This window comes from Thamnophis sirtalis, unplaced genomic scaffold, assembly GCF_051295495.1.
Source record: "Thamnophis sirtalis isolate CommonGarterSnake01/CBP01778 unplaced genomic scaffold, rThaSir2_p1.2 scaffold_9, whole genome shotgun sequence".
Lineage (NCBI taxonomy): Eukaryota > Metazoa > Chordata > Lepidosauria > Squamata > Natricidae > Thamnophis > Thamnophis sirtalis.
The window spans coordinates 62958650-62975010 of NW_028261389.1; the positions used below are offsets into that span (position 1 = coordinate 62958650).

The following is a 16361-nucleotide window of genomic DNA, read 5'->3' on the forward strand; positions in this document are numbered from 1 at the left end:
TGATTTTTCAATAGATTGTTCCTCATATAAGGAATACTTTAATACAAATTACTTTTTATGATTAAAATTACAAACACAGATCAACTGAAAGATAGGAATCACTTAATAGATACTTGAATCCCCACCTACTTATCTGCTAATTCTGTATATTAAATAGTTGAAGGAGATATTCAGAAACTGCAGGCAAGTGTCATCCACCAAAGTTCATCTGATCCACGTGACATCTCTGTTCCATAAGCTCTCTCCAAAGACCAATTACGATCCAGTTTTTCATTCTAATGGAAATCATCTGTATATTGACTATTTCAAACTGATGCTAATTGTCTATTAGTCATTCAGGTCAAGCTGGAATCTGCAACTTAGGCAGGTTTAGATTAATATTTTCCAGGAACTCCTTATTCTTTCACATGTTCAGTATATTCAAATATGAGTATACATTATTTATTAAGAACTTAATCTGGGATGGCACTTTAAAGTTCATGAAAGCATAACATCCCTGCTACAAACTTTGTAGATATTCAGCCCAGGGCTAGTATTTGTTGGAAACTTTGTTTAAAACTGGAGGTTTTCCAGTTTTATTCTGATTGTTTGATTGTTTAGTATGCTCCAGAAGGAATGAACTTTGATATATATTTTCCCAATAGCTTTCTTAGAATCACATGGCTAGTTTACAGAATACAGAATAGCAGAGTTGGAAGGGACTTTGGAGGTCTTCTAGTCCAATCCCCTACTCAAGCAGGAGACCCTATACCAGTGATGGCTAACCTTTTCATTGCTGTGTTGAAAGCATGTGCGCACGTACCCATAATGTAGTGCATGCGCAAACCTCCTGTACACCTTGCCCCCGTGCATGTGTGTGTGAGACCCCCGTGCATTTGCACACAGCCCCCACCCATGCACACGCAACCTCACACATGTGCACAAAAAAGCCCTGCACAGGCCCCTCATGTGTGCATGACCCCTGTGCTCCCCCACCCCCGCGCATGCGTGGCAGAGACCCAAAAACCAGCTGCCCAGTGGGAGGCACATGCATATGCACAGTAGAGCTGAGCTGGAGTGATGGCTTGTGTGTCCGCAGAGAGGGCTCTGTTCGCCATCATGGCCCTATACCATTTCAAACAAGTAGCTGTGCAATATCTTCTTAAAAAGCATCTAGTGATGGAGTACCCACAACTTCTGAATGCAAGCCATTTTCACTTTCTCGTTAGTTCTAGGTTGCTTCTCTCCTTGATTAATTTACATCTAGTGTTTGTTGTCCTGCCTTCTGGTGCTTTGGAAAATAGATTGATCTTCTTTGTAGCAGCCCTTTAAATATTGGAACACTGCTACCATGTCTCCCCAAGTCCTCCTTTTCTCTAGACTAGCCATACCCAATGCCAACAGGTTTGAATTAAATTGAATTGATGAAAGTGGAGAGGCTTGCATGCAAATTTTAGAAGTAGAAATAAGACTCATGGAAGGGAGGATGCCTTGAAGCTCAGTTCAAAATCACTTCATGGAATATGATTCCACCATAATACTATAAAAATGTAAAAATATTATGAGTGCATGAAACATTTTTCAAAAAGTATGCTTGCCGTAGTGTTATGAGAATGCCTTTTATTATTATTTGTAAGCATCAGGATGGAATAAACATCCAGTGTGGTGTAGAAGTTGGTGACTTAGATTAGGTCAAGGAGACCCAGGTAACAGGTTCAACTTGAAATTCAGTGGATGATCTGGTCCGATCACCATTTCTAAGCCGAATCAATCATTATAATAATAAGGTATGTTAACTGAAATATTAATCCAGTTAGAATTACATACCAGTTTGATGGGTTTCTTTCTGTTTTCAGCTTGGAAAATGCGACTTGCTGTGATGGAACAACAAATACAAGTTTCTTTCACATCACATTTTGAAGCAGAGTTTTCAGTAGTTGTATGTAACAGAACCAACTTGCATTTATGCAACTCTACTGGAAGCCTCAAAGTCCTTTCATTGGTTAGTGCAACTTTTTATGTTTCAAAGGTGCTTAAGCAAATCCAGCATGGCAAGATGCCTGCCAAATTCATCTCAGCTAAAATGGCAAGATGCCTGCCAAATTCATCTCAGCTAAAAACACTAAGAGGTATGCAATACATGAGAAACATCTATGTTAGAAAGAACTATATATCTATATAGGGACACGGTGGCTCAGTGGCTAAGACACTGAGCTTGTCAATCAGAAAGGTGGGCAGTTTGGCGGTTCGAATCCCTCGTGCTGCATAACGGAGTGAGCTCCCGTTACTTGCCCCAGCTTCTGCCAACCTAGCAGTTCGAAAGCATGTAAAAATGCAAGTAGAAAAATAGGAACCGTCTTTGGTAGGAAGGTAACAGTGTTTTGTGCACCTTCGCTGTTTAGTCATGCTGGCCACATGACCATGGAGACGTCTTCAGACAGCGCTGGCTCTTCAGCTTTGAAACGGAGATGAGCACTGCCCCCTAGAGTCAGGAACAACTAGCACATATGTGCAAGGGGAACCTTTACCTTTACCTTATATATCTATATATATACTTACCATGCTCACAGTTATTTACACATATGAACATAAGTTCTTATACTCTGGTGTCTCTTCAGATCATATAAATCTTTCACCTTTTAAAGTTCTTAATGCTGCAATATATTTAAATCACGGAGAACAACTATATGCAGCTGAGCTGTAGCTATGATGGAATGTAGTGAGGAGGTAGATTCCCAGGAGGGAGTACATAAGTGGAACAAGCAACACAGCCCCTCCCTAATAGTTCACAGAATATATTGTGGATGCAGGTGGTAGAGCTGTCAGTCTGGCAAGACTGTATGTGTCTTTAAGTGTGAAACAACAAACACTCAGCTCAGAAGAATCACCACATGTCATGGTCTGGGGCCTGTCAGTAGGCAAGGAATTTATTCTGAAAGTAGATGTACATTTTTAAAAAATCCTGAAATGTTCTTTAGAGCTATGCTGGGGAATGATTTAAAGACAAAGTTCCCATGCTGACTTTTACATGGCCCATCCTTCCTAATTTTCTCATAGTAATTTCACAGTCAGCAATTGTAGCTGACCTAAAAACTTATTTCTTCATAGAATTAAGAGGATTTTATTTTTTAGAAACACCGCCCCTATTTTTCTTTCATATTTTCATATTTTTCTTCCAGAGATTACTACACTTGCATTTTCAGTATATAAAATGTTATTGCATAATGTTTAAAATGAAATATTTATTAAAGGAATGGCTGCCAAACTCTTACATCCAGACTGATTTGAATAAATTTGAAATCCACTCCTAGCTTTTATACCAGATTGTATTATTTTTAGGGTGGGGCTTCAACATAATTGTAAGCAGTGATGTGCAGTGAGGTTTATGGCTGGTGAGGCAGTCCTCTCCCCTGACACCCCACTGTCTAAAGCGCTTTCTTTCACCTGCCCGCCTAAGCTATGACAGGTGGGCGAAACCTGTCGGGGGTGTCGGGGGAGAGGAGAGAGTGCCTGAGCGCTTTCTTTCTTTCGCCTGCCTGAGCTCTGACAGGTGGGTGAAAGAAAGTGACTTTTGCCGGCCTGTGCTGGCAGGCTGCCACTTTCTTTCACCCACCTGTGTCCGCGGCAGCCCGCCAGCAGAGGCGGGTCTTTCACCCGCCTCTGCTGACGGGCTGCTGCAGACACAGGCAGATGAAAGAAAGTCTCTTTCACCGGCATGTGCTGGCGGGCTTCCGCGGACACAGAGGTGGGTGAAAGAAAGTGACCTTCGCCCGCCTGAGCTGGCGGGCTGCCCTCCCTTCCTCTCCTACCCCCTTCCCTCTCTTCACTCAAACAAACTCTCTCTCAAATTGACAGAGAGTTTGTTTGAGTGAAGAAACAAACAAACAAACAAACAAACACCCCCCCACACACAAAGTTGCACCAGGAGGATTAAGTTTGAATTCCTCCCCTTCCCTCTGATCCACACGTAGACGTACCTTTTCTTTTCCAGCTGTTTCACAGAGGATTTCAACTCTGCTCTTGCCTGCCATCATGAAAATGTAAAAATGTAAAAGGAAAAAGGCAAGAGCTGCTGAGGTCAGGCTGGGTTAGCTGCTGCCAGAGTCCCCAATGGATGACTCTGCTTAACTGTTTAAAAAAGCCTCTAAAAAATGCCCTCTACAGGAGGAGGCGAGAGAACCACGTGCCTCATCTACATAAGGAATTTTTTGGCTTTTAACCCTTGCTTAATCTGCTCGAGTGATCATAAAGTCAGACTAGATGAGGCACGTGGTTCTCCTGCCTCCTCCTGTAGAGGGCGTTTTTTTAGAGGCTTTTTTAAACAGTTAAGCACTAAGCAGAGTCATCCACTGTGACTCTGGCAGCAACTAGCTCAGCCTTTTTCCTTTTACATTTTTTTTCTTTGCATGATGACAGTGGTGAGGCTTTGCCTCCCCTGCCTCCCCTGACTGCATGTCCCTGATTGTAAGTCAATAGTCTCTTTTTGGCAATATGTAGAGTATTTTCTCTCTGTGTCTCTCTGTCTCTCCCCCTCCCTCCCTCTCCTCATTTCACATTTTGGAAATCAATGTATCTACTGACTGGCATCTATGTTCCCTATGATATCAACAAATGGCAATTTCAGAAACTCCAACATGATATCCAGAGTTTGAGAAAATAGGACACATTTTCCCATGTATTCCCAAATGTTAAACCAATTAACAAGCACCTTCAGATGAGTACCATAGCATAGCAAGCTTAATGAACATGTCAGAAACAGAGAAATCATTATGTTTAAAGCTACTATGTTTGTGAAACCGCAGAATGAGTGACAGGCAACTGATCAAAAAGATTATATGGCTTTATTTTCTTGAAGGAACTTGGTTTTGACTTGTATTTTCCAGGATGGATTAAGTTTACCATCTGTCAACATTTCAGAGAAACCATGTGGCCCAGATGTCTGCATTAAGGTATATCTTTTGATATTAAGCTTTCTTATGGATCTGCATGCAATTAATAACTAAAAGTATGTGTGTGTGTGTGTGTGTAACACATAAAAGATAAAATCACAACATCTTACCTTAAACTACAATGACATTAACAATCTGGGAAATGATTCAACATTTTAAATTACGCAAAGCAGCTGTTTCCGGCTGACAGAGATAATATTTTCAAAGTTTTCTCAGAGGATGATCTGGATTCAGTCCCTGCTTTGTTTAGAAGTAATTTCCCCAAGATGTAGAGAAATCAGAGCCCAGGTGGTGGCCAAACGCATCAGCTGCCATTAAAAGTGAGCAGTAGGAGCAGCGCCATAGCTGGGCAGGATGGGAAAAGCCTTCGTACCATGAGGAGCACGAACTGAGGGCAATCATAGCATAAGTAGCAGCAAACCCAGCAGCAAATCAGTGTCATGCATTTTTTTAATGGCCAACTCAGGCCAAAAGCATGCACATAAAGCAGTAATAGTAAACACAGCTCTATAAATCAACCAGCTAAATGCAAACATTAGGAGCAGTAATTTACTTTGCAGGCAGTAAATGGCACAAAGAGTTGGATAGTCCTCTTTCTTCCTCCTACTTTTAGGTTTGGGGTGTATATAATCTGCTGGCCAAAGCATCCCTATTGTCAGTGTGTATTTTGCTCATCCTGCACAATCTAGCACCATTATCCTTGGGTGTGTATAAATAGGGATCCTGAAAGTGGAGTCGCTCAAATGCCTTTTAATTTGCTAAACTTTGATATTTTCAATTTTTTGTCATTTTTCTGTTCCACTAAGAGCACCAAGTGATCTTCTGATATGGTATTTTGCTTCAAAGTATTTTTATAAGTTCAGGTTTATTATTTCTTTGCAGCTTTCATTGTCACAAGTAAAAAAAAAAAAGCAGAGAGTTATTGCTGAGTGCAGTGAACTTGAGAGAGCACATTTCCCTCTAAAGAACTTTTGCAGCTTCCACATGGTTGATTATCTTTCTTTAAAAAAAAAAAAAAACGATGACAGATTTCAGCAGTTATCTGAATGAGAATACTTGCCCTGGAAGTGGGTTTGGTAAACCTCTTGTTTGATCAGAAGTTCTCCACACAGTTCCTCATCAATTGAGAACATAAAGTCTTCACAATAACTTTGCTACCAGCTAGTGTGATCACCTGGATTGTTGCAGTGCAGAAATAGAGTAGCCTTTGAGCCAATCACTCTTTCTTAGCCCTTGGAAGGAGGCAAGGACAGGATACTCTTGAAATGCTGCCAAGAAAACTTCAGGGACAGTCAGTGACAGTCAGAAATGACCTGGTGGGAGTGGCTTGTCGGCCATGTGTTTTCTTTCTTTCTTTCTTTCTTTCTTTCTTTCTTTCTTTCTTTCTTTCTTTCTTTCTTTCTTTCTTTCTTTCTTTCTCTCTCTCTCTCACTCTCTCTTTCCTTCCTTTTGTCTCTCTGTCCCTTTTTCCTTTTTTTCTTTCATCTCTCTCTCACTTTTTCTTTCTTTTTTCTTTTTTCATTTTTTCTTTCTTCCTTTCTTTCTCTTTCTCTCTCTGTGTGAGTCTGTGTGTGTGCGTCAGTGATGGGTTTCAAAAATTTTTGGACCCTCTTCTGTAGGTGTCACCTGCTTTCTGGTGGAGCCTCTTCTAACCGGTTCGGTAGATTTGACGAACTGGTTGTACTGTACTGGTGCGAACTGGTAAGAACCCACCTCTGATATACCCAATGAGAAGATATTCTTTTTATGCAGTCTCAACCATGGTAGTTTGGAATGAGACATGAAAATCCACATATCTTTAAGCTGCCAAGGTTGAGAAATAGTATTCTAGAAACTGTGCTGGCCAACCTGAACCCATTTGAAATCATCCCTATGATAACTCTTCAAGAGTGCTTACCTATTCAGGCTTACTAAATGCTGTTCTTTTTAATAAAGGAGAATACTTGTAGTTCAGGGTTGAAATGAGGGGTCCTTGGTGCTCTCTGAGGTTGATTATTTTGTTGCAGATTTTTCATAACCCAAACTAAAAAACATTTTTAAAAAAATTGTACTTCATTTATATGCTAAAAAAAACCCCTGAGAATATATGTACTTGGATTTTATTGCATGCTGTCTCTCATGATTATTCAGGAACATGTTTTTTTTCTTTTCTTTTCTTTTCTTTTCTAAACAAGGGATGGAGGACGGATGTGGAGTATTCTGTTTCTTCATATGTCTGTGATTTACCCTGCAGTAAGTTTCAATAGAAAAAAAGCTATTGCATATGAGATAAGGCAAAATACCTAAGGGCTCCTAACAGAAGTGATTTGGGAAGCTAGCACACTACTACCCAACTTTGGCAATTTTAAGATGTGTGGACATCTACTCTCAGAATTCCCCATCCCCAAGGCTGGTTGAAGAATTCTAGGAATTAAAGTCCACACATCTTAAAGTGACCAAGTCTGGAGAGTTAGAGTTCTCAACCTGGTGTGGTGGGCAGCTGATGTATTTTGGGCTCTGTCAAGACTATTTGCCTCTTGAATATGAAGGGTTGTTCTGAGGACCCCAAGAAGATGTCTCAATGAAGTGAAAACCTTTAATAAATACATATGGGCTATTGTGATTGCCATCCTAGTGATAACTGCAAGAAGATACTATGCAGCTACCAAGTTTACAGTAATGATGGCCATATGAGGACAATGTAAGAGAAGATATTGACTTAACATATAAAACCTCCAGAGCTCTAGATAAAATCTGACTGTGAATGTGATGGCAGGCTAAAGATGAGAACCAGTTTGGTGGAGTGGTTAAGGCATCAGGCTAGGATACCTTGAGTTCTAGTCCCACTTTAGACATAAAGCCAAATGTGTGACTTTGAGCCGGTCATTCTCTCAGCCCTAAGAAGGAAGCAATGTTCTGAAATTTGGCCAGGAAAAATACAGTCCTCAGTAGTCAATGCTGACTCAAAGGTACAAAAAAGAAAAAAGAAAATAAAGGCTAAGGGTTCTCAAGACGATTATCTATGAGATTCAGAGATGTACAGTGTTTGCCTTGAAAATAGCCTGTGGTGAACTACAATATGTAGCCTGTGGTCAGGAAATGACCACAGGAAATACTTTATGGCATTTTATATTACATCATAAAATGTCTAATTTTATAAAATGTTTTATAAAATTTACCAAATTTCGGTTCCATGGGAGTCAAGGCTCCTGTATTTTAAATACCCTCTGTTAGGTTAGTCCATTTGTGATACCTTATTTCAAAAATTCTTGTCCCATGACGCACCATTTTGCACAGTTAAAGGTTATAGACAAAGAAGAATTGTAATAGTATGTAGATGAAGCACAGAGCTTATTGATTTGTCATTGTTCAACGAATTGTACTGAGGGCAAAAGATACAACAGCATTTTGAGAGCATGATACTCTGTTTGGTCAAGGACAGTGGTGGGTTCCGGGCGGTACGGCTTGGTATCGGTGGCAGCTGGGAGCTGCAGCCACCGTACCAAAACCGTGGGGCGTCCGAGGTGGATGCATGGCCCCGTCGCAGTGTACCAATTGCGACGGGGATCCGGAATCCACCTCTGGTCCACGGATCATATTCTTATTCTATGTCCATTCTTGTTCTAATAGTTTAGGAAGGAAAGATTCTTTTGCATATTTTCAAAAAAAAGAGGAATTGAAGCAAACAGATGATAAGAAATACAGATGCCAAAATATAGAATTCCTTGTTTGTATCTCATGTATTTCACCCTTTCTCCCACTCCCAACAATTGAAAATTGGGGAATTTCACTACTTGAATTTCCAGCAAACTGTCCACTGGGAGGTTTTCTATATTACTGGGTTCATATTGCTGATGACAGCAACACTCCTGTGATATTTAAAATGGATGCCAACATCCATTTTAACTTCCATTGGATCTTCCACTTTGCTATCTGAGCATTGTGGTTAATGGTAAATGGCCATGATGTTAATTCATGTTAACTGCAAATATTAGTTCATTTACATGGTGCTTGTCTGTTTTTTTCTTCTCAATGATTTGGCCTTAACTAGAACTATCAACATTTAATAAAAAAATAATAATAAGGCCCTACTTATTCTTAGATGAACATCTAAGATACTATTTTGTTTAATTCCAGACTCCTCTACTGGGACTCAAGAATATTATGAATATTCCTTAAGCATCCTCTCTCTCATATCATTTCTTGCCATATTTCTAATCATGTTGGCTCTCCTTGGACACAAACTTTTGTCAGGTACTGATTTATGCAGTGGAAAAGTCAACAATTTGGTTGATACAATAGAACATTAGTTTTAATTCGTAGATTTTAATTAATCAACACTGGGTTAGAAGTTTATTAGAAGTACTAACACGCAATCAGCCAATGGCCTGTTATCTTAGCTTTGTATTTTCACAATAACATTCAAGGAAAATTTGCATAGGGAAAATGTACAATTGTTTTTTTTTAAAAAAATGATAGCTTTTACAATTTCATCATGTAAATTTTCCTTTGAATATTATACTGAATACTCAGGGCATTTTTTACCCATTTGCATTTGATTACAATCGGAATTGTAAAGCACCCTTTGTTCTTATTGTTTTGCATTTCTGTGTGAAATCTACTTTTATATGAAATTTAATTGAGATCCAGTTACAGCAATAGTAAAATATTGCCACGAAGAGGAAATAGAAGGCAAGGATTGTGGGTACCCAATTTTCCAGTAATAAATTCATAATTAAATTATTTTAATTTAATTAACTTTTAATGTTGAATTTTGACATTTTTTGCTTCATATAAATTTTATATATAGTTTATGTTTTAATTTGCTTATACACCTCCCAGAGTCCCTTTGTGATAAAAATGAGCCATTTCCATATTTTTATAAATAAACAAACAACCAGAGACAACGTCTAAATTAGGGGTGTTAAACTGGCGGCCTGCTGGCTGGGTGCATCATGCACAGGCCATGCCCACCCCAGCTCTGTGAAGGGAAAAACTGTCATGACATGTCACGTAATGACAACATGATGCATTATTTCCTTTTTCCGAGAGGTACTGCATTCCCAAGCCAAATGTTTTCTATGAACACTTTTGGGTATTATATGAAACCCAGAGACAAGAATTGCTAAGGCATTTTTAGATACACAGTTCAGATCATAGTTGGCGCTGCGTTTTAAAAAATGTGACAACTACCCACAAAAATAAATGAAGTTAAAAATAAAATAAAATAAAAGCAAATTTTCTGGGGTGTGCCAAGTATCCAGTATGTCCATAAGAAATTTTATATGTATTTTTTGACTTTTGGATTACAAGTTGAGTCCACCCCATGACTGCAATTACCTCTAAATCACTTTCAAGAGAAGAATCAACCTTTTCTTGCTTCAGCAATAAAAGTTAATATTTGTATGAAATCTCCAGTTTTGTTTACATAATAGATTGAGATTTTATACTAGACACTTACAGCAGGTCAATATTCTATAAATTCAGTCTTCACTAGTTTGGTACTTTCCAAGCAGTCTGAACTTCCCATAATCATTTCCTTACTGAAGTTGCCACATTTATTAGAAAATATAATGTTGGCTCTAGAATTCCAATGATAAAGAGTGATAGTATTTGACTTTCCTTTCACATTTGAATGCATTAGTAGATATGTTAATATGTGCTGCTATAATTCCATTGATCCATATGTCTCCTAAAAAGCTAAATTTCTGTGTGTGGCTTTCCTGTACATCAGAGGTGGTATTCAGAAGGTTCTGACCAGTTCTGGAGAACCTGTAGCGGAAATTTTGAGTAGTTTGGAGAACCGGTAAATACCACCTCTGACTGGCTCCGCCCCCATTTATTCTCTGCCTCCCGAGTTCCAGCTGATTGGGAGGAAATGGGGATTTTGCAGTATCCTTCCCCTGCCATGCCCACCAAGCCACACCCACAGAACCAGTAGTAATTTTTTTTGAATCCCACCACTGCTGTACATGCTTTCCATTTCTGAGTAAGAGGTGTACAAACAAAATCAACATGTGAGCCATTTTGTGTCCTCTTCAGGACACAATACATTTTGTGATACAACTCTCAAATTGTCTAAGTAAGACTTGTTCACTCAAATATCCAACTCTAAAAAGCCTTCCACTTATAGTTTCCTGGTGGATTTCTATATCTGATGGTTATTTGGGAAATTAAAAAGTCATAATATGAACTTATTGGCTGATTCACACATACATCATATTCTCATGCTTCCCATAAGTTACTTAGTGATTAATTGATCATGTAACCTGTACTGAATTGCAATGTTCAGACTTTAAAAATAAAACCAATATTGTTTATGAAACTACTGTATAAGCAGTAGTAAATAATCTGGTTTATATAATTTGATCTTAATACTGATATTACAGTAATTGGTCAAAATGGAATGATGACATCCCTTTAATTGTGTTATATAAAGGATGCTTTTGGACAATACTATAGGCCAAAGTTATAGGGACGCGGTGGCTCAGTGGCTAAGACAGAAAGGTTAGCAGTTCAGCAGTTTGAATCCCTAGAGCTGCGTAAAGGAGTGAGGTCCTGTTACTTGTACCAGCTTCTGCCAACCTAGCAGTTTAAAAGCATGTAAAAATGCAAGTAGAAAAATAGGGACCACCTTTGGTGGGAAGGTAACAGCGTTCCGTGTGCCTTCAGCATTTTAGTCATGCCGGCCACATGACCACGGAGATGTTTTTGATCAGCCCTGAATCTTTGGCTTTGAAATGAAAATGAGCACCGCCCCCTAGAGTCGGGAACGACTAGCACATATGTCCGAGTGGAACCTTTATCTTTACCTTTATAGGCCAAATAAAATGTATTTGGGAATTCTAGTAGGGTGTCTCAATGAGTGCAAGGAACTCAATGAGACATAGAGACCTTTTTTGGTTCTGATCAATCTCTCAGTCAGCCCAGCTGATTTTTTAATACTGAATTTCTTAATTAAAAATTGTGGAATTGTGGAACTCCAATGCTGCAATGCCTTTCACTGCCTTTGGAATCTTATGGAATTTCCCAGGTGTCCTTTAAATAGATAACATAAGGTTTCTTTGAAAATAAAAAAGATGACCACCTGCAAATGAGGTGTGTCCATCTTCTCAGAAAAAGGACAATGGCTGGCCGTAGTAGCCAAGAGCTTTCTGTGGAATGGCCAGTTAGAATGGAGTAGCAGGTAACCTCCATGCTTTGGGAATGATATGCTTTCCCACAGTCATTTTAGAATTTAAACGCTCATAGCATGTTCTCATTTAATATGTTCAACATGTTTCAGATAGACCATCAGTTTCCCAATGGAGATCCTAGTTCTAACGTAATCCAGTGCCATCACCATACATGCTCAGAGAAGCTTTCCACAGTTGAATGGTTGATGGCCAGGTGAATCAAGGACAACATGAACTCACTAGGGCAGTGATGGCAGAACTTTTCAGCAGAGAGTGCCAAAAAGGGAGCGTACATGCACACTCATCAAGGATGCGCTCTGGAAGAGAACCTGCCAAGTGGGCATGCACACAGTGGGAAATGAACTTCTGGCTTCCAGCGTGTGCATGTGCACTGGCCACAGTGGTGGGTTACAGGTGGAATGTCCTGGTACAGGTGTACTGGTGCCTGTCGGGAACACCAGATACCATTCCGGTACGGTGCTCTGGAGAGCCCACCCGCTTGCCTGACCTCCTTACTTATATTTGAGCTCTTCGGCGCTTCCGCACACAAAGCATATGACACCTGCATGACGCTCCGCTGAGCAGCTGGAGTGTCACAGAGGCATCACAGGGGTAAGGACGCATGCGCACATGCATGCATAAGAGCCAAGGTGGCACAGTGGTTAAATGCACCACTGCAGGCTACTTCAGCTGACTGCAGTTCTGCAGTTCGGCTGTTCAAATCTCACTGGCTCAGGGTTGACTCAGCCTTCCATCCTTCCGAGGTGGGTAAAATGAGGACCCGGATTGTTGTTGGGGGCAATATGCTGACTCTGTAAACCGCTTAGAGAGGGCTGAAAGCCCTATGAAGCGGTATATAAGTCTAACTACTATTGCTATTGCTATGTGGGGGATGCCGAGCCCCCTTGCACTGTACCATTTGCACCAGGATCCAGAACCCACCACTGACTGGTGTCATAGGTTCACCATCATGGCACTAGGATGTTGAGATTAAGGGAAAAACTCATCTACTTGCCACTATATAGCCAAAAAACCCATTGGAATAGAGCCACGTACACTGCCAAGAATTCATAGAGGAAAGACTATCCAAGTAACATAAAGAGCCACATCAGTTAAGAATGGTATTAACTAATAACATCTTTTCTCAGTTAATTCTAGGAAGACTCATGAAGAGAAAAGTGTATTACACATGATAACACACAGGTAAGCATGTGTTTTTGTATGATGTTTGACATTCTAAAGAATCTTCACTCTAAAATGCAAGTAATTATTTTACAGTCAGTCTGCCCTGAATTTTAAAATTGGGGATGAATCTTAGGTTTTTAAAAATATAAATGAAAATAAAAGGTACTGAATTGTAGCTAATATATGAATATAACTAAAAAATGACATTCCACAGCTAAGATGCATATTTTTACAAATACATATATAAAGGTCTAATATTGATAGAAGAAATGTTCTTCTGTTAGAATTACACTAAAATTACAATTATCCCTATGTGAAATAATTTAAAACTTCTATTTACTTTTAGGTAACACAGTTCTGGAGAAAGATATGAAGTATATACCTCACGCTTCTACCTTGGTAAAATATCATGTAAAGAAACTGTGTATTTGGGTTGAGGTCATTTAAGTTGATTTAGGACATAAATAATTGATAATTTAAATAAATTCAAAGTTTGTCATTTATTATTTAAATTCAGACGGCCTAGGCTAATTTTAGTGATGTTTGGGAATGAGATGTACATCCTCCCACTCTCTGAATTGATTGTTAAATCATCATTTATTACTCTACATCAGTGGTTCCCAACCATTTTTTGGCCATGCCCCACCTAAGCATCTTTAAAATCCTGATCCCCCCCCCACATATAATTCTTACTTTACTCAAAAAGTGAACTCTACTTACATGGAGGGAGCCTAAAAGGCCATTAACTTGGTTTAAACAAGGTTCAATTGCCCCCATTAAAAATCAAATTGCCTCCCTGTGGGGCATGGCCCCCACTTTCGGAACCACTATTCTGGATAATTGCTTGAACCTTTTACCTAGAAATGGCAACTAGAACTCACAGTCTCCTGGTTTCTACCCTGATGCCTTAAACCATTGGACCAAACTAGCTATCTAGATTCAAAGATTTAGATCATGACCCTTAATCTTTACATGACTTTCATGCATAATTGGTAGCCTATAATAATTTCAGTAAACTTTTGTTTTTCCAAAAATCTAACTAGTCACTCAGAGCCAAAAATGACTAGATGACATATAATTAAGTTTTGTATTTAAACTTATCTGCAAAAGCTAAAATTTGCTTCTGTTAGCAGATCTCAGCAGAGAAAAATAATAACTCAGTCCAGAATACTTAATAGTTTATACAATCTGATCATTTATTTCAGAGTATTTCCATATCAGAGAGTCATCATGTTTTATCATGTCATCCAACCATCCCTGTAGTGCTGTTTCACTAATAGAGATGGGTTTTATATGACCACAGTGATGGCTGGTGCTATAAGGTGCTATAAATTACTGTGTCTTGAAACATTTTCATCGGTATTTAATTGGTTTGAAATGGCAAGCAGCTGGAGAGCTCTTAAAGCAGCATAAAATATATTATGGAGAGGTCCAATTTGGCCAGGTAAAAGGAATTAAAATCATCCTAGTTATATATATTTAGCATTAACTACAATTATGTACATTATTATTCGTCACTCTCAGTTTTTCATTAAGAGAATTGGTCTTTCCATGGTTTCATCTGAATGCATTCACTATCTTGTTTGCCAATTTAGAAACATTTTATATACTGTACCTAGAAATTAGTGGTGGGTTGCAGGCAGTACGCCCCGGAAAAAGGCGTACAGTGCCTGCTGGGAGCACCGGGTACTGTTCTGGTACAGTGCTCCGGAGGGCCCACCCGCCCACCTGAGCTCCTTACCTGTATTTGAGCTCTTCAGCACTTCCGCACATGCACATGGAGCATACAGCGCCTGTGTGCTGCTCTGCTCTGCTGAGCAGCTGGAGCATTGCGGAGGCATTGCGGAGGTAAGGACGCATGTGCGCGTGCATGTGAGAGACGCCAGGCCCTGTTGCACCATACTGGTTGCAACAGGATCCGGAACCCACCACTGCTAGAAATCCAGTAATTACAGGGAGAATGCATTAAGATCTTTCCTATTTCTTTTTGGGTGCTTTTGTTTTCATATACCGTATTTTTCGGAGTGTAACACACACTTTTTTCCCTCAAAAAAGAGGATGAAAATCTGGGTGCGTTTTATACATGGAATACAGCATTTTTGGCCTACCGAAACCCCACCCCCTTTGCAAAAATGGGCATGCAGAGGGTTGGGAGGCCTGCAGAGTACAAAAACTTTTTAATTTTTTTTTAAAAAAACCAGTCTTATAGTCTGAAAAATACGGTATATTGAATGGGAGATAATGTAGATCTGACATATTTTGATATAGGGTGTTCCCATTTGGCAAATTCATAGAAAATGAATGCCCTTTTTATCAATACTCTCAGGATCAGTAGCTTCTACTCCTTCTGCGATAGAATATATTCAAACTGTTTTCTACTTACATATTTTTGCCTACATATTCCAATGAAAAACGATACGTTTCCTGCTTTGCAAGCTAAGAATTATTACCTATTGCTAATGATATAAATTACAACTATTCCAGCCTGCCAATATTTGCAGAACAAGCTCTTTATAGGAATATATGAGCCAGTAAAACAGATTGGCAGCCTTAGTGACTGATAGAAGCGGGAATGCATAATAGCACTTTTCAAATTGCAGATATTTCAAGAGTCTTGTGTCTCATTTTCTTTTTTCCTCAGGATGAAATAGCACCATTTGTTTTATGTATGAAGAAAAGCAGATTGTTGTCACTTCCTCCATCTTAACAAGTAATTGAAAGATTTCTCTACTGTAAACAGTTACGTGTATAAATAATCCTCATGTGTGCCAGACGTCTTCCTTGACTTCAGTAACATAGGAATAAATTTTTGGGAGGCAAATTCCTTACCCTGTGCCCTATTGTCTCCCTTCCTGAAATAATTTGATAACAAACATCTTTTTGAAGACAATTTGACTTTCTCCTGAATGGCGCCCTTTATATTTGTGGAACAAGCCATGCTCCTACCAACACAAGAGCAGGAATTGGAACCTGGACATTTCATACATAATTAACAGTTTTGTTCTCATCCTGTTGATGACCAATTCCATGAAAATAAACCATGACAATAACACTATCTGTGTAGTTCATGGCATTTTAAAGCACTATGGTATTA

General features: G+C 39.2%; 1 protein-coding gene across 1 annotated transcript in view; it reads left to right on the forward strand.

Moving 5' to 3' along the window:
* Window positions 1–16104, forward strand: part of IL17REL (interleukin 17 receptor E like) — a 64210-nt gene extending 48106 nt beyond the window's left edge. The window contains exons 13-18 of the mRNA XM_087722561.1: window positions 1836–1981; window positions 4863–4928; window positions 7103–7160; window positions 9045–9161; window positions 13231–13285; window positions 15909–16104. Coding sequence (XP_087578687.1) covers window positions 1836–1981; window positions 4863–4928; window positions 7103–7160; window positions 9045–9161; window positions 13231–13285; window positions 15909–15918 — 452 coding nt within the window. The 3' untranslated portion in view covers window positions 15919–16104. The remainder of the gene's footprint in view (window positions 1–1835; window positions 1982–4862; window positions 4929–7102; window positions 7161–9044; window positions 9162–13230; window positions 13286–15908) is intronic.
* Window positions 16105–16361: the final 257 nt, after the last annotated feature.